This window comes from Panthera leo, chromosome D2, assembly GCF_018350215.1.
Source record: "Panthera leo isolate Ple1 chromosome D2, P.leo_Ple1_pat1.1, whole genome shotgun sequence".
NCBI lineage: Eukaryota > Metazoa > Chordata > Mammalia > Carnivora > Felidae > Panthera > Panthera leo.
Genome location: NC_056689.1, coordinates 44,441,930 through 44,463,038, shown reverse-complemented (window position 1 = coordinate 44,463,038; position 21,109 = coordinate 44,441,930). Strand labels below are relative to the sequence as shown.

Sequence of the window (21,109 nt, the reverse complement as noted above, 5' to 3'; positions counted from 1 at the left end):
CTGCCTCTGCCCAGGGACAGAGCCAGGAGAGCCTAGAATCCTTACTCCTGCAGCCTGGGCCCAGGGGTTAGAGACAGCTCCAGGCACCTACCTCAGTGACCTGGGACGAAGGCCCCAAGCCAGCATCTGCTGGGGCCCTTTAGGGGCCAGGAGCTTCCAAATACATGAACTTGAGAGGTTCCTTCCATGATTCATGTGACCTAGGGGCTGCCTGGGGAGGGATTGGGTTAGGAGGGACAAGGCCACTGAGCCTGAGTCCAGGCACTTACCTTGACCTTCGCAAAGCTTCTTCGTCAGGATCTTGCACTGTGGGTAGAAAATTGCTGATCAGGAGGAATCATAGGAAACATAGGAAGAAAACCCTCCAGAGCTATGGACATTGAGTCCCCTCCAATAACAGAACAATTTACTGCCCCCAGCCTGAAAATGGTGGCAGGGAAATGCTGTGTGCTGGGCAGAGGGCAGGGGGAGAAGGGGGACACAGAGGAAAGGGTACAGTTGGGAGGGAGACCTCTGAGGTCCTCTTATCCCAGCTCTGGGCCATCATTTTGCCCACAAGCCACCTGGCACACGTATGGCCTAATGTTGGAGTCAGGGAGCTGGGCAGAAGGCCGGTGTCACTCAGTAACCTGCCCCGAGGGGCCCAGAGGGGCTCAGCACATCGCTAGCTCTCTGTGGAAAGCAGCTCATCTTCAAGGGTCAGGGGGCTTGACTCCCTGGCTTCTGTGGGCCTTAGGACTGTGGGACAGGTCCCTCAGGGCCCCTCAGCATCTCTTGTGCTCCACCCCCGGCCTCACTTACTGTATTCCGTCCCAGTCATCTGGGCCAGGATGCGGAAGGAGCGAGACTGCAGGTTGGAGGAGCGGCGGGCCCACTCATCAGCCTCATCTTCTGGCTTGTTCTGGTTCTTAATCACCGCCTGGTACACGGGAGAGGCGCTGTCCACTGTAAGGTCTTTAATAGGAAGGCTCCTGCAAGGCAGAAAGAGGCCATGAGTGAGGGCTAGGCTGGAACCCTGCTCCTGTTCCTCCCACTACCCCCATGGCTCATCTGCTCGCACCCCCACACCCAGCACACCGGTTGGTGGCCCCTACTTGCCTCAACCCCCCTCCCCCATGCCCTTTACCCACTGCCATCTGAAAGCCTGAGACAAGGGCTTGGCCTGGGTCCTCAGTGCTCAGGGTGGCCAAAGCGAGACAGTGATTCCTCTGAGATCCCTCTTGGCAAACCTCTGCCCCACCCCGGGCTAACCCCAGGCACAGGCCTGAAGACCCATCCACATCCCAGGCCCCACCCCCTTGGGATCTCCTTTAAGGAAAGAGGAGGCAGAATAGGTTTTTTGAAATAATTTCAACCTCCCTGAACAGCTCCTGAGTTTGGGGCAGGGTGACAACAGACCATTCGGGGGACTCAGGTTTCTTCAGGGTCAGTTCCTTGTCCTCCTTGTACCTTTGGACCCCAACAGCGAGCCCCCAATGCCAAGCCTGCCCTAAAAGTGGACTGGGGACTTCTGCTCAGCAAAAACGGGCAGGCTTGGTGGAGAGGTGGTGTGAGAAATAAGGCAACCAGGCTTGTGTGGTCTGGAACTGCCCGCAGACGGGGGAGGCAGTGTGGTTCTGGCCTGGGGTCCTGGGGGAAGATCTAAAGGAAGGATCACTCTTCCTCTGCTCCAGGGCAGTGCAGCCTTTGGAGGGGAACCTGGTGACCTTCCTTCAGACTCCCAGTGTCTTGCACACAGCAGGTGCTCAAAACTTACTTAAATGAATGAATCCTACAGCAGAGCCACAAGGGACCACAGAATCTCTTGGGTCCAGTGCCTCCTAGCCTTACCCACTCACCCTGGCCGGCAAGAGCTAGAGGGTTCTGGACCCTCCAACCTACCCTCCGAGGGAGGGTCCAACATACCCTCCCAGGAATCAGGGTGGACTTGGGACGAGTTCTCAGCCAGCACAGCCTGGCTCTCTACCCTATGGACCAGTGGCCCAGCACTCTCCTCTTACAGATGCTGAGACTGAGGTCCAGAGCGGCTGACCAGCTAGCTCCAGGTGTAGGGGACTTGCTGAGTCAGAACTCAAGCTTCCTGGGTCCCCACCCACTGTCCTTTCCATCAAACTGCAGTGATGTAGGCTCAGAAAGGCCGCTTCTGCCCACTTCCCTTGTGCACCCCAGATGCTCCATGCCTGGAAACATGGCCCAGCTCAGACACTTACTCTGTCCACTGCCTCTGCCTGCCTTCCAGAGGGCCAGCTGGCTAGGAGAGGGACCTCTCCAGTGCCCATGTCTTCTAGCCTCTCTGCAAGGAGCTAAATGCAAGCATTGGCCTGCTTTCCTAGGCTTGGTCCCCAGTGTCTGGCTCAGAGATTGCTCTGAGAGCAGAGAGGAGGAAGGTGATGAAAGGTGGCCAAGACTGGGGCAGAGCCCCCACCCCAACTGTCCTGAAGGCTCTGCCTTGCCCTGGAGAGCTACAGGTACTGGCAGCCTGGGATCAGATGGGGAAGACCAGTGGATCCCTCTGGGGTCCAGCAGGGAGGATCCTGGAGCTTCCCACAGAGCAGAGAAGAGAGTGGGGTCTCACTGGGAGAAGCCATTTCTGGCATAAGGAGGAGTCCCAAGGGCTCCCAAAGCAGAGGCAGGATCTGCTACCTCTGGGTGAGAGGTGCAGTAGGAACGCACAACCAGGACTCCTTGGTCTGCCGGAAGGGAAGGAGGAAAGTGTGGATTGTGCCATGGGAGAGAGAAAGTATAGACCCAAGCCCAGGTCCTGCCCTTGAGCCTCGCTACACAGCTTTGTGGTCCAGAAAGCAGACGGAAGGTGTTTGCTGCCATTTCTCCAGAACATGCCCTGGAGGCGCTCCCCTGTTCCTTCCACAGCTCCAAGGGTTTGAGAAAGCTCCCAGTAGTGAGTCCTCTGGGACTCACATTATTGGCACCATTTCCCACAATGCTGTGCAAAGACCAGGGACTTGTGTTGCTGCCACGACAGATACTGGGGGTCAGATGAAGGAATTCTCATTCCTTTTGAGACTCTGGGCCTCAGGGAGAATATGTATAGGCCCTACAGTCCTGGGACCCTGGGTCTGGGGTTACTCTGGAGCCACTCCCAGTGTGGTCTTCTTGCCACCAAAAACATTCCACGGCTACCACAACATTCAGGTCACCTCTGGACACTTAATTCCACTGTACGCTGCTCCCCGAAACTGACTCATCTTTCACCTCCCACGGGTGGTACTGGCAGGTGCTGGCTCCTCCAGACCCACCTCCCATGAGGGTCCTAGGAAATGGCTTCCAAGGGCCCTCTCATTGCCCTCTTCCCTGAATAATGGTCCAGTGTGCATTCAGACATTCAGGTCTATGCTGTCCCAGTGCAGACAGGAAAGGCTACCGGGAGCCCCCGCAAAGCACAGCACAGAGATACGCTTCTAGCCTTGGGTGCAAGGGAGGCGGGGTGATGTCATCACTCTGATTTCTGTGTCCACAGTGACATTAGTTGAGGCCAAGCCCCAAAGCACTTGCCTGCATAGGCTGCTGAGCATGTCGTTTGGCTGTGAGGTGGGTGTGAGGAAGAACACGGACAGAACCACTGTCCTCAGGCATATCCCACCAAACCCACACACCATCCCTCAACCAGACAGACGACGATGACGACGACGACGGAACAGACACTGTGGGGTCTACTTACGCCAGCGGCGATGCCCTGCCAAGCAGAAGAAAGCCCAGCAGTGAGTGTGTGTCCATCAGGGGATGGCAGAGGGGCGGCGCACACGCAAGGGAGCAGGGTTAGGGTCAGAAATGAGTTACGGGAGTGGGGCAGATAAAGGAGGAAGAGAAAGAGACAAAAAGAAAACTGTCAGTGAGGAAGGAATCGTGGGCATTAACAGCAGAAACGGAGCACCTTATGGCACAGAGGGCTAGCTCTTACCCACCGGTACCATGGTAGCATCAGCCCGGCAGGACCAAGTTAGAAGGAAGGGGAAAGCATGTTGCTTCCCAGGCACACAAGGGAAGGGAAAGGGAGGGAGGGGAGGGGAGAGGAGGAAGGTAGGGGAGGTACTCTGAGAAGCCTGGATTAGATCAATGGTGCATCACGTTAAAATAAATCATGGGTGCCCTAGTGGTAAAACCAAATGAGAGCAGTCTTTTTCCCAAGGTGCAGAAAATATAAACTTAGCGAAGAGTGGTTCTTCCATTATTTTCCACTGAACTTCCCTTTGGTGACGTTTGCGACGTTACCGCTTTTAAGAGCACAGCAAGGACACACATGGCAAACAAATGTTAACAGGAAATCCCTGTTAACTTTTTGGCTTAGTTGAGCAGCCTTGTTTTCCTGGGTACATATGAGCTAATGGTTGTGTTTTTAAAACTTGCGTGGTCATAGTTTCTGCTTTGAATGGTGGGATTAAATAAATCAGCACTGTCCAGAGTTGTGCAAAAGAGCGATAGCTCTGAGCCTGGCTGGTTTCAGACTCATGGCTCCAGGGCAAGGAACCTCTGCCCCCTGGTGGTGGCCCAAAGGAAGCACTGTGTCTCTCTGGGGGGGTCCCCAGACCCCCACACAACACTCCATCCTTTTGGCCCCTGGAGCCTGCCCTTATAATGTGTACGTAGGTCATGGCCGCAAGGGCTGGATTCTGCCAAGGTCAAACACTATAGGAGTTATCTGGGACTTTCAAACCACTTTACCTCTCTGACAACATCTGTTTTTCCTAGCTTCAGAAAAAAAGTACAACCGTCGTTTTAAGATTTCTTGCCTTGAGGTCTGTGAGTTCGAGCCCCACGTCGGGCCCTGTGCTGACAGCTCAGAGCCTGGAGCCTGCTTCAGATTCTGTGTCTCCCTCTCTCTCTCTGCCCCTCTCCTGCTCGTACTCTGTCTCTCTCACTCTCAAAAATAAATAAATGTTTATTTTTTTAATTAAAATTTTTAATTAAAAAAAAAGATTAAAAATTTTTAATTAAAAAAAGAAAAGATTTCTTGCCTTGAGTTGGTTGAGATCCTGACTTGGGGATAAGATGTTGCCCAAAGAGATCATCAGTCAATTCTGAAAGTCAACAGCAATGATATTCTCAAATAGAAAACAGTGTGCATGTGTGTGTGTGTGTGAGAGAGAGAGAGACAGACAGACAGACAGGGAGCAGATAAAGAGAGAGAAAGAAACAGAGACAGAGAGGAAGGCAGAGATAAAGAGATAGAGACACACACACAGAAAAAGACAGATACAGGGAGAGAAAGACACTAAAAGAGACAGAGAAAGAAAGAGACTTTCTTATTAATGTTTGCACTATTAGCAGTTTTTTCCACAAATGATTTTCAGCCAACTCTTTCCCTATTCAACACTCAAGTTCCTCAACCATTGCTAACAGGCAAATTCCAGGAAACAAGGATGTCCTAAATCCCATTGCCCTGAGACTGGGCTTCCCTGGAACAAACGGGAGGGCCTGGGTGCTTTCCAGGCTCTGCAGTGGGGCTGACTGCCAACAGCACCTTGGATGGTTGGTCCAGAGGCCCCTTCCCAAACAAGAAACCTGGTCACATATTTGCATTGCTCTCATCATTGGAAGAACGCAGCAACTTCCCCCAAAGAATGGCTTAGTTTGTGAGAAGACTGGTTTATCCAGAATGTGGCCCAGGATTCCAGAAGTCTCTTTCTAAACTGACCCCCTTGTGGAGCCTGGGAAAATGCAGAGGCTTTGAAAAGCACCCGGAGCAACCACCATATTCTTCAATCCTCCACCCTTCTAAAGCTGACTGTGAGACTGATTCTGAAGAGAGAACACCGTGTTCTGGAAGGGCCCTGGCAAAGGCTGGCTCCCTTCGAACAGCTGTGCCCTGAGAGGCCCAAGGCGAGGGAGGAAAGCTGGTCCCGATGCCTAAAGTCTCTGATGGCGCCCGGCAGCCTGGTACCTTGGCCTCCACTAGTGAGGAGGCCCAGCCAGTGGTGTAGGCGGTGAACGATGAGCAACTGTGGAGGAGGGGAGGCGCTTACCCACTGAAGTCACTGCCCTGGGCCTGGGCCTGTCCAGCAATGGCGTCCATGATGGCATCCTGGGAGTACATGCTGATGGGTGTGTTGTACTGCGCATGGATGATGGTGGCCTTGCCGCCCAGCCCCTTCACCTCGATGGGCTTGTGGGTGGACAGGGCAGAGTCCTTCAAGGCACTGGGGTTGAACCGTTCCTGGTAGTCGGCGCTGGGGTAGGGCAGCAGGGGGAGCAGAGGAAGAAGAGGAAGGGAGGTAGAAGGAGAAAAGGGCAACAGGTGGTGTTACACAGGAGTCAAGGTGAGGGCTGGTGGTGGAGAGACCTCCCAAGGCCTGATCCCAGGTAAGTTACCCAAGCCCCCTGAACTGCAGACAGCTGGGTCTGGTAGGGAAAATCCTCAGGACCCTCCCCAAAGCCCTTTGCAGAAGGTTTTCCTTGCCCATTTTGGCTTTCCCAGGTCCTGGGAGGTCTCGGCTCAGCCTGAGCCACTTCTCAGGGTCAGCAGGGGGCGCCAGGCATTGAAAGCTCTCTCACCACATCAGCAAGGAAGCAGAGACAAAAGGGGTCGGGGGTAGGCGACAGGAGCTGGGCCACGCGTGAAAGGCAGCGGCAGCCCAAGCAGGGTCCAGAATGCCCCAAAGGCGAAAAGCAGCCCCACTGGGCACCCATGGGGATTCTGAGTAAGGTTTCTCCACGAAGGGGCTCGTCCTGCTGGCTACCCTCTCGGTTGCCCAGGGCTCTGCTCCTCCAGATGCTTCAGTGCAAGTGCTTCTTCCTTGGAACAGGACTCAGTCTGTTCAGTCCCCCTCTAGTCCAACTAGCTGTGTGGCCGCCAGTCTCTGCCAATCGAGGCTTTTCCCTCCAACAGATGAACGCACTCCTGGGGCAAAGAAGGTCAGGCGCAGCCCTTCTGCGAGTCCCGTCAGGACAGAACTGTCTTCAGGTTCACGTGGAACCCAGCATCAGCTCGGCACACGCTCCACCCCCCGCCCCCCGCCCCCCTGAGCCGGCCTGCTGGTCTTAAGCAGCTGCAGCAGGAAATGGGGAACGGAAAGGGCACATCAGACAGAGCCCTAGCACCCCTCCCCGAGGCCTCCACTCCACACTTGCAGCTCCACACGCATGCAGGCTCGCTCAGGGACGCGAATGCACCCCCACTCACACATGCACACGCATGTACCCATGCCGACACAGGCGCACGCTGTCCAGGCTAACTGACACGCGGACGCATGCGAGGACAGGCACACAAGTGCACGCGCATGCTTTCCTTTGATACTAACTTGGCTGGAGAGTTGACTACCACCTGGGGAGGAGAGAAAGAGCAAAGAAGACAGGGCTATCAGCATGAGGTCCTGCCAGGGGCTCTGAGCGTGGGGACCATCCTCAGACCGGCCATCGTGGGGGCCGCGCCAGCCCTGACTGGCATTGGGTGAGGAGAGTGCCAAGGAGAGGTGGCAGAGCTCAGAGTCAGGGTCATGGCCTGTGAGTCTGGGTCAGAGGTGCTGATGGCAGTGTTTCCCCCTCAGCAGGTTCACAGCACCTGAAGCTCCGCCAGGGATAAGAGTTTTCTAGTCCATCTTCGTGGATGCTTGCGTACCATGTATGTGACTCCGCCACATACAGCCCGGCTGGAGAGCCCAAGAGAGGAAGATGGAGAGGGAGACAGGACCAGCTGTGACTGCTCCAGGCAGAGTCAAGGCCGGACGTGCCTCCCAGCCAGACAGCAGCTCTGGACTTGCCCTTGATTAATGGGGACCAGCTCTGGGAGTTCTGTTCCCTGAGCAGGACTGGCAGTATGGGGGGGTTATCCACAACCCCCCTGCCCCGGGATGTACTCTCCCTCCCAGAGGAGGGGCAGGCAGTCCTGGCCCCTAAAGGCCCTGTGCAAGGTCACCGAGGCAGGATGGAGGAACGCGAAGGCTCAGGAGAAGTACGGGTCCAAGGCTAATTACAGGTAGGGCCCCAGCCAAGGCAGCTTGGACACAAGATGAACCCCACCCTCACTTTTGTCTAGAGCGAGGCTCCTGGAGCATCAACTCCTTGGGGCAGGCGTTGCCTGCATTAGGTTTCCTTAAATGCAAATTCCTTGCAGGGCTGACCCTGACAGCACCAATGGCCCCGTCAGAAGAGGGGAAAGAGTGCAGAGAGGGGTGTACCTGCCCCCAAACACTGCCGCCATCCCAGATCTGACCACTCCGGGCTCTGGCTGCCAGAACCTGGGCCCCAACTTGCCTGACCCCAGTCATTCCTTGGCCACCACTCAGGGGAGCCAGGCCAAAGCCAGAGGGCCTCTAGCCCCAGGCCCTACACTGTCTCAGAACTGATAAAATTCCCTCTGTCCTCTAGCTTCAAATAGCAGCGAGAGGAGCTATATTAGGAAAGGTCTTCTATCCCTTCTCCATTTCTGGCCAGTGCCGACAGCAGCAGGGTCAGCTCTTGCCCTGGCCAGCCCAGTGCCCCCTGCAGAGGGCAGTGTTGGCCTGGAGGCACAGGGTGGGGGCGGGGGGCAGCACGTGTCAATTAGTCTGGGTGTGCTGCCTCTGCCCTTCCCTGTCCCGGCAACTGGTAGCTGGCACCTTCTTTGGCATTGACTCCCACCCCCTGCTTCGCTTCCTCCTGAAGATTTGGGGGCTGAGAGGCCTGCAGCAGACAGCTCAGAGAGGAGCCAGCACCCAGGTCTTGGGGAGAATAAATCAAAGATGTAAGACCTGCCCAGGGGCCCTTGCATTTAGTGACTTGTGGGATACTGCCCTTCAGGGCCAGCTCACAGAGGATGAGAAGGCGGGCGGGGTGGGGGGGGGGGTGGCGCTGCAGGGATGCTCCAGCCCAGCCTTTGTTCTCTCCACTCCTGCCAAGAGGATTCAAGCTGCCAAGAAATCACATCGCAAGCTGCCCAGAGAGGAGGGGAAGGAGCTTCCTTTTGGAGCCAGGCAGGACAGAGTTCAAATCCTGACCCTGCATCTTCTTAGCACTGTGACTCTGCACTGTTCCCCACCCGCCTCAGCCTCAGTGTCCTCATTCGCAAAATCGAGATGGTGGTGCCCACCGTATGGGCGAGCTGTGCGGATTAAACAGAATCCTGAGTGTAAAGCCCTCAGCACGGGTTTGGGGTGCAACGGATGGATGTGAGGATTAGCATTTGCCAACCCTGTCACTTTCGAGCACTCAGACACTCAGCAAAGGTGGTGGCTTCAGCCCATCAGAGGCTGGCTTGGCTAGCCCAGGTCATAGGCTCCACCCTTCCAGCCAGCACTGCCCAGAGACCACGGCGTCAGCCTCTACTGTGGATGAAACACTGCACTCCTTCCCCTAGTCTGTCTACCTTGGAGAAACTGTTGACCTGCTGTTCAAGTAACAATTTAACCCTTGTCAGGTTCTACACCAACAGGAAAGCACCACTGGAGCCATGGGAAGCAGGGGTGGGACTGGCCTTTGACTTTCCTGGGCAGCTAGTTAGGTCCCTACCACCAGGAGTCATGCTGACCTGGGTACCAGCCCCATCTGCCACTCATGAGCTGTGTGTGACCTTGAGCAGATTACCCACTCTGGCCTTCTATTTTCCAGCTATAAAATGGGGAGGGGTGCCTGGGTGGCTCAGTCAGTTAAGCGTCTGACTTTGGCTCAGGTCATGATCTCATGGTTCGTGAGTTTGAGCCCCGCGTAGGGCTCTGTGCTGACAGCTCAGAGCCTGGAGCCCGTTTCAGATTCTGTGTCTCGCTCTCTCTCTGCCCCTCCCTTGCTCATGCTCTGTCTCTCTCTGCCTCAAAAATAAATAAAACATTAAAAAAAATTTTAAATGGGGAAAGTGATACCCAACTCTGAATTTGCTGAGAGAGTGTGTTACATAAAGCACAAGACTGCCTTAGGGCTCCAAGTCCAGACTGAGGGCTCAGTAAGGGGAGACATTACTGTCACTGATGGTGGCCCTCATGAAGGTCTCAATCTGTCAGAGGCTGACTTCCCTGCCAGGAGCCAATCCTAGAGAGGACCAGAGAAAGCTACCAGAAGGACGCCATTTCTACTCTGCCATTCCTTGAGTTTTCTGGCAGAAGCCCCTTGCTGGAAAAAGCCCAGGGGTTTATGACTTTGCCAGTTTGGTCCAAGGAAGCCTGGATCCAGGTGCCCGGCCTGTGAAACATCCAAGGCCAGCTTCACTCAGGATCCCAGGAAGAGCTGAAGGGTATGGGGAAACTGGGAAATGGAGAGGAGCAGTGAACTGGTGGGGCACAGGTACCTTCTGTAGCAAGAGCAGTGGGAGGGCATGGGCGTGGGTCAGACTGACTCGGGTTCTAATTCTGACTCACAAGGGCAACAGCTGTGTGACTTCAGGTAGCACACGGCAAGTGTTCCAGAACAGAGCTCAGTGCTGCGCATGTGGGGTCTCTTTCCATCCTCTCAGTAACCCTGAGACATGGACAGGCTCATGTCCCTGTACAGAGGAGGAGCCCTGAACCCCTAAGCACTGGGCCCTATCGCCTTGCCTCAGCCTGCTCTGCCTCTAGAGCAGGAGAAGACAATTATACCGAACGCACGGGCAAAGTTAGAATGAGATATAACAAACATGAAGGGCTTAGAAGCTAGGACGTGCTCAGCTTGGGGGCTCCCTCCCCTCGGCCTCTCCGTGATGCCCACCAGGACTGTAGGTTCTTTTAGCTGCTACACTTGCAGAGTCCATCGGCTAGAGCTCAGGGGGTGGAAAGTAGGCTACTATTCTCCTGCACAGCCCCTTTCTCCTCCTGGTCCTGCTTCCTTGCCTTGTTCTATCGAGTGTCAGTCCTACAAGCCCCTGACACTCACTCCATCGCTGAATCTTCTGCACCCAGCTCAAGTGCTCCCTTCTCCAGGCAGCCTGCCCAGACCACTCCCAGCCTTAAGGAACTTGCCTTCCCACCTCTCTAGTTCTTCCCTGCTCCTGCCTCAGGGCTCCTAGAGGCCACCAGCCTGAGGCTTGCTCCAGAGTTCCTAGAGGGAGCAGGCTTCATCCCATCCTGGGAAACCAGCTGGTGTGAACGTTTTGAGAGTCAGTGTCTCACATTCGGGCTTTGCTCAGCCACTTAGAAGCTGGACAGCTGGACTTCGACTTAACCTTCTCTGAGCCTCAGTTCCCCCCTCTGCAGGAGCCAACACGTCACGCCAGGCTGTGTAAAGCAATGACACATCCAGCTCATGGCAAATATACCAACAGCATCATTACTTGTATCGCTCTCAGCTTGTGCCGCCTCATGAGCCGATTGAGGCCAGCTCCTCACTCTGACCGCCCGGCCAGGCCTCTGTGAGCACTGAGGACCCCGGTGGCCCCAGACCACCAGCGGAGAGCTGCGCACCCGTTACCTACCCTCCTGGGAGTCCAGCACCTGAGGCCTTCCCTCGGAGGCTCATCTGATACATCTGAGCCATCTCCCTCAGGGTCTCTGCCGAGTACAGGCCAATGGGGTTGTTATACTGCCTTGGCTGGCTCGAGCCCTGTGGGACTTTCGGGCTGAGTGAGTCCAGGGCTCCCTCCAGGCTGGCCTTGGCCCGTGGGCTGCCCCATGGAGGGCCGGGGTCAGAGGCCTCTGTGTGTGAGGAGAAGACGGAGGTCTGGGAGAAGGAGGAGCTAAAGGTCTGCCTGAGCTCCGGGGTGCCTGTGGTGCCCGGGCTGGCCCTCGCCTCAGGGTTGGGGCTGAGCGCTGCCAGGCTGCCGTTCGTGTCCCGAGCAGGGTCCTGGCACAGGGCAGCACCATGCAGGGGAGAGAGAAGAGAGCAGTTAGAGGCCACACGTGTCCCAGTGCGTCTGCATGGACCTGAAACAGAGGTGTTAGTGCGAGCGCCCAGCAGCCTACCACCCCGCAGCCTGCAGCCCGCTGCACAGAGCTCAAGAGGGGCCGCCCAGACTCCTGAAACGGAAGCGTTTGGCTGAGGGGAGGGAGGGGAGGGAGGGAGGGAGGCATACAGTCCCTGGCCCTGAGGCTAACACCCACTTGGACAAAGTGCAAGCCCCACACAGAAGGCCAGGCCAAGCCAGCCTGCTTACAGGGCTGGAGGAAAGGGGGGGTGGGTCTCTGCTGGTTGGGGCAACTCCCTCCATCCTCTGTCTGCTCCCTGTTCGCCTGAGTGGAAGAATCTGGTGGTGCTTCCTGGCCTCCTGGTGGCGGTGGGCAGAGCCTGGCCTGCTCCATTGACCCCATGTTGAGATGCCCCCACATGGCCAGTGAGAGGGCCCCCAGGGCTGGCGGTGGACAGGCAGGGTGGAGGTGCAGGAGGGTATCCGGGGGCTGACATTTGGTTCCCACAGGCCACCTCTGCCACTTTTCCCAAGCAGCCCTCTGCTCACTTCCCCAATCTGTCACCCACCCCAAACTCTGGGTTAGCCTCTTCCTGTCCTCTCCCCCAACCCTGCCTATTGCCCACTCTGCCCCACTGGAGAGACAGGGGTCAGTCTGAGGTCATTCAGGGATGGGTGGGGAGTGGGTCCCTGCAGGACGGGTGAGGCGGGCCTCTCGTGCTCTGGGCCAAGTCGCTTGGGCCCAAGGGGTTTATCTGCTTACAGGGAGCTGGGAAGGGGTGGCAGGCACGGTGGTGAGGTGTGCCCACCTTGTACCCGCTGTTTGGCTACCACTAGCACTTCTGAGTGGGCTAATGGGGCGTGTAGTCAGGAGGGCAAATGGAAACCAGAAACAGAGATCCTATGTCAGAGGAGAAGCTCTGAGGGGCAGCAGGTCCCTTCAAGCCTGGAGTGGCTGACTCAGACTGGGGCCTCTAGCATCATGCCCCAGTCATCCCCCCTCCCAGCACCCTCAGGAGAATGAGGGTCCGAGCCTCCCGGACACTTGTCCCCACCTAGTTGGGAGGATGATCCCTCTCCTGCGAACACCACTTCCTAAGCTGATTTCCCACCGGCCCAGCCACGAGATCCCGGGGTGTTGGCTAGCGCCCCCACACTCGGTAGCTTGGTATTTCATGGGGGCTCGGATGCCTCTCCCTGGAGGCCTGCCCCGCCTCCCTCAGGGTCAGCCATGGCAGGGGCATGGGTAGGGCAGGGCTGATCCTACCACCTTGCCCCCGTGGGGCAAGGGTCAGGCAGGCAGATCAGGGGCTCCACCACGGGACCACAGCGGAGAGTGGAGCCTGCCGCTGCCAGTCAGCACCTACCTTCTGGTGGGGGATCACCGGCAGAGGGGACTGGACCGGGGGTGCTGTTGTGGAGATGGGGACGGGGCGCTTCGACCTGGAAAAACCAGAAAGGGCACCAAGTGAAGACAATTGCTGCTAGGACCAGAACCAGGAGCTCCTGCCAGGGCAGAGTTGGTGACAGGAGAGGTCAGAGAGCCTGAGGACACGCCATGAACCGGGTGACCCCAGAAAGGCACTGGGCCCGACCGGGTTGGAGAAATCATGGCCATTAAGCACTTTGCACCCATGAGCCTCTGTTAGGTCCTTGGGAGGCCGTCTGGGGTGAAGAGAAGGCAGGGAAGACCCTGACTTTCAGGCCTGACTGCCCAAATGCTGGCAGCAGTGTGACCACCCCCACCGCACCCTCAAACCTCATCTGTGAAGTGAGGCACAGGTGTGGCCCGTGTTTGATGGTGGCTCGGGCCTGTCCTTCTGGTCCAGAGACTGTCCTTACTTTCCTGTGCAGTCCTGTAGCACAGGTTGGGCCCATGTGACTGCTGTCAGACAGCCCTTCTCTCGAGCCCCTGATGCCCACACCCCAGGCTCCACCCCCTGGCTCTGGAGAGCTCCCACCTACTTCTGCAGCGTGAGACTCAGGTTGTAGCTGGCAGACTTGATCTTGTTCTGGGCTTCCAGGTGGGTCATGGTGTCTGTGTTGATGCCGTCAATGGCCACCACGAGGTCACCCTGGCTGAGCTGGGACTGGGCGGCCTTGCTGCCCGGTGTGATCTGAGAGAATTGACAGATGGGGGATGAACATACAAAGGGTGGGCCTGAGGATGGGCCAGTCCTCGGGGAAGAGTCGCCTGGGATCATGCAGTAGAGGCCCGCCATTTCCTCTTTCACCCACTGCTCACCAAGCCTGATTCCTCTTCCTGGCACACGGCCACCTCATTTCCTAGTGCTCTGTGTCTGAATGCAACCATGATACTAGCTCGGGCTAGGGGAATGTGGGTGGAAGCAACGTATGACACTTCTAGGCCTGCCCCCAGCAACCATGCTTCCCATCCTGCACTCTCTCTGCTTGTCAATTGATTGGATGCAGAGGACCCAGAAGAGGACAGCTGAGCCACCAACAGAGGGACCTGAATCCTAGAGTCACTGCTGGGAGGAGACATCGTTAAGAAATACTGCATCGGATGTTGCATGAGTGAGAAATAAGCTTCTGCTATTCTAAGCCATTGAGATTTGGGGGCTGTTTGTTACACCAGTTAGCCTACTATAACATCTGTATCCTCAAAACCCATGGAGCACTTTGCAGGCTCCAGGAGAGAGGGTATATGTAAGAGCTAAGATTGAGCATCACCACAGAGACTCTGCCAGGTGAGTAGGCAAGACAAATGCACCCTCACAAAAGCATCCCAGGGCAAGTGCCTAGTGCTACCGTGGCAGGAAGGCAGAGAGCTGGGAAAGTCATCAGCTCAGCCTGGGGAAGCAAGATCAGTTGGGACATGGGGCAGGGTCCAGTGCACTGTGGTTGGCTTCACACTTCCAGAAAGGTGGGGGGTGGGGAGTGCAGGTATGGGGACCACATTCCAAATCCTGCACACTCATGACATCACAGAATGTTAGAGTCTGGGGGACCCTACCCCACATGGCATGATCATACAGAATGTGATAGCTGCTACACACCAAGAATACCCAATCTGATGTCAGGAAGGCCACACTCTCAGTGTGGGACATCCTGTGGGATGTCACGATGGCTCAGACTATACTCCCAAAGACATCGTGCACAAAGCCAAATTCTGCCTGCCTGGCCCTCAGTACTAGCACGCTGAATTTGGTCGTGGTCTCCCCTGCAGTGATGTCACTGGAAATGCAAATTCTGGAGGGCCTAGGTGTATAACTTGATGGCTGGCCCCTAGGGACATTACATGGAATGTGATCAAGCTCCACTTCTAAAGCTGTCTCATAGAATGTCATGGAGACTGGCTTTACCCCAACTACCCTCCCCCCATGACACCACATGAAATACCATGCAAGCCCTACCCTCTACTGATAACACAAAGAATGACTTTATGACTTGATCCCCATGACATCATGTGGAGGCCCCCCCCCCCCATGACATCATGTGGAATGCCATAAAGGCCTCGCCCCCAGTGACATCATAGGAAAGAGGAGCCTCTGGGAGCCACCCCCCACCAAGTTGTAACTAGAGGATATCCCTTGGCTTTTCTTCCACAACATGCCCACCAGCCAGCTTTCTTTCCTGGCTTCTCTGGGCACACCCCAGTTACTTCCGTGTCTACACCCCAGGGACAAGGCTGGCTTCTAATGCTGGCAGAAGCTACTTTCTGGCCCCGGCCTGGGGGACCATCCTAGAAGGAGTCCAGAAAGGACCTAGGGAAAGTCCCACACCCTGGGTGCCAGGTCTGGGTGGGCCTCTGGCCAGGCCCTGGGCTCCCAGAGATGGAGGGAAGCCTCCTACCAGGCCCTTCACAAGGAACTTTTATCCCAACCAGGGCCACCTGCAGTCACCAGTCTCCAGCCCATTCCCAAGTGGGCTCTACAGGGCAGGCCAGGAAGCGCGTGTGCTAACCTGGTGATAGCAGGGAGAGCAGGTGAGCCCCCACTGTGGACCCACTCTTTCAGCCCCAGAGATTGTACTACTTTCTTAAACACTGACCACCCTATGCCCAGAGTAGCCTCCCCTCACCCCCAAATCTGCTGAGATGAGGCAAGGATAGTAGAGAAACAACCCATAGACTGCCAGGAAGCCACGTTGTCTGGTTTGCAAAGTCCAGCCTGCCTTCCTGGCTCCCACTGGGGTATCTTGGAACCACTTGGGCTTTCTGAAAATACACATCCCATATCCCAAAATTCATGGCTGCAGGGAGCCTCTACTGATGACAGGAATATGTTGTTGCCTTTGATTTGGGTTGAACAAAGGGTAAAAAACAACAGAGCAAAAGAAAACACTTTCTAGGCTAAGAGGGGACTCCTGAGAGCAAGCTGAGTTGCCCAGCTGGGCCCATCTGCAGAAAATCACCTTTATGTACACCTTCGGGCTTCACGTTCAGGTCAATGCTATCCCAGACACTTTTTTTTATAGACATCTGAAGAGTTCTACAGTGAGCACCCACGTAGCCACCACTGAGGTTCTACCTTAGCATTTGTTCAAGTTGCTGTGTCACATGTCAGTCCCCCTGACAATCCATCAGTCCATCTTAGCTGGGAAGCATTTCAGAGAAAATAGCAGTTACCAGTGTGTCTCCATTCAGGGTGAATTGTGCAATGCCTCTGTTGTCCTAGTGGACTGCCCACAGGGATCCCCCACAGCAGGACACCTCCACACCAGGGCTCCCCTACAGTAGAACACCCCACACCAGAGCTCCCCTACAGCAAGACACGCCCACACCAGGGCTCCCCCAGATGCTTCTCACCATCTACAGAGAAGGGGGCCATTACTCTGCAGCAAGGAACTCCCAGGTCGGGCCACTACAGACCCCGAGACAGAAGGGCAAGCCTCATGCCTGTAGAGATGATGCCTGCCAGGGAAGACCGGAGCTGTGTCCAGAAGCTCATGGAAGCAGGTGTGAGCAAGGACACCAGAATGACATCCAAGAGCTGCTGGGGCCAGATCGGCCAGGACAAGCCGTAGGACTATCTGGAATGCCCTCCCTTCAGAGTTGCCCTCAGGACATCTGTCACCCTCGGGCGTGGGGTAACACCATACCTTCCTACCGCCATCCTCTTGCCTGGTCCTGCCTGACTCCCCTTCGTCCTCAGGTATAGACTGAGGTGATTCTTGTTCCCTGGGAAATGTTCAGTCTCCCCAGGGCCTGGTCAGTAGCCAAACTTCCTGAGGGGAGCGCCGAGCTGGCTCCTGTCTGCCCTGGCGCCTCTCTTCCTGCACCTGTGTCTGCTCATCAGGGCTCAGCTGGCCTGGCTTTTGGCTGCCCTGAGCAGGGCCCATGACCCCTGGGGTTGATGGGGTGGAGGGTGCTGTAATTCTCTGCTAGGTGGGCGATCTTCTGGCTCTGCCTGGGTCTCCTGAGAAGAGGCAGGGACCCTAAGGAAGTCACCCCTGCTCTGCCCAAGGGCCATCAGATCCCCATGCCCTTCTCAGGAGCAGCTTGCCCTGCAAAAGGGTGGGGCCACCCTGGGACCCTCGCCTGGAGTCCAGGGCTCATGAAGCCTGCAGTCCAGGCACGGTGTGCCCCGTGTAGCTCTTGTCTGACTCTGCCCCTCTCTCTTCGATCCTTGTCCTACAAAGGACCCAAAGCCACTACATCCTCGGAGGATTTTTTTTTTCTTTGAAGTCTTTCTATCCTCTTTTGAGCATTTGAAAAACTCTTCATAACCACTGTTTCGTCCCCATTCCACTTTTTCAGTCATCCCCAATCACCAGCTACCTCTCAAGTAAGGGCCCAGCTGTGGGCCGAGCTCCAGGAGCACCGGCCTGTCTCAAAAGCTCCTTAGGACAGGCTTTAGATGGTTGGGGGCCAAAATTGCCCCCAGGCTCACCTCACGGGAGCCCTTCCTCTTTGTTGGGCTGTGGTTTAGGGCACCTGACAGGGGACACAGGGCTAGCTGGTGCCAGGGAGCAACTGTGGCCTCTGCAACTGTGGGTGCCTTGAGGAGAGGCAGTAAAGCAGAGAGCACAGACTGGTCTGAGCCAGACCTCAGGGTACGGAGCAGCCTCCACACCCTCTGTGTAAAGACACAAATAATGCCTTTTGCCCAGGATTTCTGTGAGGATTACATTTTTAAATAGGTTATTCTGTAGGGGCACCTGGGTGGCTCAGTTGGTTAGGCATCCAACTTTGGCTTAGGTCATGATCTCATAGCTCATGAGTTCGAGCCCTGAGTTGGGCTCTGTGCTGACAGCTCAGAACCTGGAGCCTGCTTCAGATTCTGTGTCTCCCTCTCTCTCTGCCCCTCCCCCCTGCTCATGTTCTGACTCTGTCTCAAAAATAAATAAACATTAAAAAAAATTAAGCAGGTTATCCTGTAAGGAGGTGCAGAGCTAAGAAAGTTTCAGGGAAGCTCCCAATGGAGGGGGTACAGGGGCTGGCCCCTAACCCCTATCCCCCAAGGGTGCCAGAGGGGTGGAGGCTGGGAAGTTGCCTCCTTGGTCCCCACAGGGAAATAAGATCTGGGGCTGGCAGAGAGTGGCGTGTAAGGGGCCAGCCCCAACTGACCAGTCCTGAGCCAGCCTGCTGTCCCTAGAGGGGCCTGAGCATCAGCTGGAAGAGTGGAAGTTCTGTCCACAGTCCCAGGGAAGCAAGGCGCTGGCCAGGGCTCAGGCACATACATGTAAGGTTTTAATTTCCCTAGCTCCCTGGCAGCAGAGGGGTAGCTGGGCTCTGCAGAAGTGCTCAGCCATCACTCTCAGTGTTCAAAACCAGACAGGCGCCTGCCTTCTTTCCCTCTAGATACGTACGCTTGCCCCCCGACCAGCCCCTGCCAGTGTAGGTGTGGCAGGGGCTGGAGGGGAGGGTAAGGGTATGTAGTAGATGCTGTGTACTGTGCAACTTCCAGCATCTCCTCCCAACCGACCCAGGCTGACCACCCCAGGAGATTTCCCATGGAGCTCGAAGTGCATTTACCATTATGTGATCAAATTACTGTCACGCCATGCTCTGCTCCCTTCCCATCTGGCCTCCCCTGGGGCATCTCTCCATCCTTCATCCCCTAGCTGGAAGCTTCTGTCTCCCCATGACGCCGCTCCCCAACTACACCCTGGCTGATAGACAAGCCACAGTCTTGTCTATGCTCAAAAAGCCTCTCCTTGCCCAGAGAAGATTTGTAGGGCAGTGAAAATATTTTCTATGATACTACATGGTGGATCCATGTCATTATACCTTGGTCCAAACCCATAGAATGCACAACACCAAGAGTGAACCCAGATGTAGACTACGGACTCCGGGTGATAATGATGTGCCAATACAGGTTTATCGTGTGTAACAAATGTGTCACACAGATGGGGGATATTGATAACAGGGGAGGCTATGCATGTGTGGGGCTGGGGGTATGTGGGAATACGCTGTACCTTCCACTCAATTTTGCTGTGAACCTAAAACTACTCTTAAAAAAGTAAGTCTTGGGGCGCCTGGGTGGCTCAGTCGGCTAAGCGTCCGACTTCGGCTCAGGTCACGATCTCGCGGTCCGTGAGTTCGAGCCCCGCATCGGGCTCTGTGCTGACAGCCTGGAGCCTGTTTCAGATTCTGTGTCTCCCTCTCTCTGACCCTCCCCCGTTCATGCTCTGTCTCTCTCTGTCTCAAAAATAAATAAACGTTAAAAAAAAATTTTTTTTTTTTAAAAAGTAAGTCTTGGGGCACCTGGGTGGCTCAGTCAGTTAAGCGTCTGACTTCACGTCAGGTCACAATCTCATGGTTTGTGAGTTCGAGCCCCGCATCAGGCTCTGAGCTGTCAGCACAGAGCCTGGAGCCTGGAGACTGCTTCGGATTCTGTGTCTCCCTCACTCTCTGCCCCTACCCCCTGGTACTCTGTCTCTCTCTCTCTCAAAAATAATAAATAAACATTAAAAAAAATTAATTCTTTTGGGGCACCTGGGTGGCTCAGTTGGTTATGTATGTGACTCTTGGTTTCAGCTCAGGTCATGATCTCACAGTTCATGAGTTTGAGCCCCACATCTGGCTCTATGCTGTCAGCATGGAGCCTCCTTGGGACTCTCTTTCTCTCTCCCTCCCTCTCTGCCCCCCACCCCACTTGCATGCTCTCTCTAAATACATACATACATACATACATACATACATATTTTTTAAAGATTAAGTCTTTTAGGGTGCCTGGGTGGCTCAGTCAGTTAAGTGGCTGACTTTGGCTCAGGTCATGATTTCACAGTTCATGGGTTCAAGCCCTGCATAGGGCTCTGTGCTGACAGCTCAGAGCCTGGAATCTGCTTCGGATTCTGTGTCTCCCTCTCTCTCTGCCCCTCCCCCGCTTGCTTTCTGTCTCTCTCTTTTTCTCAAAAATAAACATTAAAAATATTTTAAAGGGGCGCCTGGGTGGCTCAGTCAGTTAAGCGTCCGACTTCGGCTCAGGTCATGATCTCATGGTCTGTGAGTTCGAGCCCCGCGTCGGGCTCTGTGCCGACAGCTCAGAGCCTGGAGCCTGCTTTGGATTCTGTATCTCCCTCTCTCTCTGACCCTCCCCCCTTTCATGCTCTGTCTCTCTCTGTCTCAAAAATAAATAAACATTAAAAAAAATTAAAAAAAAATATTTTAAAAATTTAGGGGCACCTGGGTGGCTCAGTCAGTTAAGCATCCGACTTCGGCCCAGGTTGTGATCTCGTGGTTATGAATTCGAGCCCCACATCGGGCTCTGTGCTGACAGCTCAGAGCCTGGAACCTGCTTCGGATTCTGTGTCTTCCTGTCTCTCTGCCCCTGCCCTGCTTGCATTCTCTCTGTCTCTCAAAAAAAAAAAAAAAAAATTAAAAAGAAGTTAAGTCTTTAAAAAACGGATCTCCCTGCCTTAGTTGCTCCAACCAGCTCCTGTCATGTCTCTCCTTTCCTTCACCTTCAGGCTTCTCCAAGAATGACCAGCAGGTCCTGCCTCTCTGACTGTCTCCCATCCCTCTCACACCCAGCCATCTAGCATCAGCCCCCACCACTCCACACATGCAAGTGACCTCCCTGTACCCAAAACCAGGAGTCACTGGTCCTCTCTCTTGCGGATCACACCCTTCCCTGCAGGACCTTCTGAGTCTCTCTCTTCTTCTCCTCTTTTCCCACAGTTCTCTCCTGGATGTCCTAGGTGTCACTCTCAGTGGACCCCAGACAACACTAGGGCATGGTAAAGTCCACTTCATGCCTCTTAGGATGGTCCCAGCATAGAGGTGTTTCCTGGCTCCAAAGAGGTGGAGAAGCTGTGTTTGGGAATGTGAGGGCCTCCGGTGAGGGGGCCTTTGAAATCATGGACAGTCTCTGGATGATGGGGGACCGTGCAGAGAGGGACGGAGAGTCAGGGAACTGGGGACACATCTCCCAGGTGGGAGGGCTGCCCCAGGGGGACCTA

General features: G+C 55.4%; 1 protein-coding gene across 4 annotated transcripts in view; it reads right to left on the bottom strand.

Moving 5' to 3' along the window:
* LDB3 (LIM domain binding 3) overlaps positions 1-21,109 on the bottom strand; it is a 64,364-nt gene that overhangs the window by 38,674 nt on the left and 4,581 nt on the right. The window contains exons 3-9 of one of the 4 annotated variants that reach the window (XM_042909364.1): positions 13,706-13,857; positions 13,108-13,183; positions 7,257-7,279; positions 5,982-6,185; positions 3,680-3,694; positions 802-971; positions 270-306 (exon numbers count right to left, since the gene is read on the bottom strand). In XM_042909364.1, the coding sequence (XP_042765298.1) occupies positions 270-306; positions 802-971; positions 3,680-3,694; positions 5,982-6,185; positions 7,257-7,279; positions 13,108-13,183; positions 13,706-13,857 (677 nt within the window). Of the gene's footprint in view, positions 1-269; positions 307-801; positions 972-3,679; positions 3,695-5,981; positions 6,186-7,256; positions 7,280-11,311; positions 11,680-13,107; positions 13,184-13,705; positions 13,858-13,985; positions 14,262-21,109 lie in introns of those variants that run through there. The other 3 variants (XM_042909366.1, XM_042909363.1, XM_042909365.1) reach the window with 3 other exon arrangements.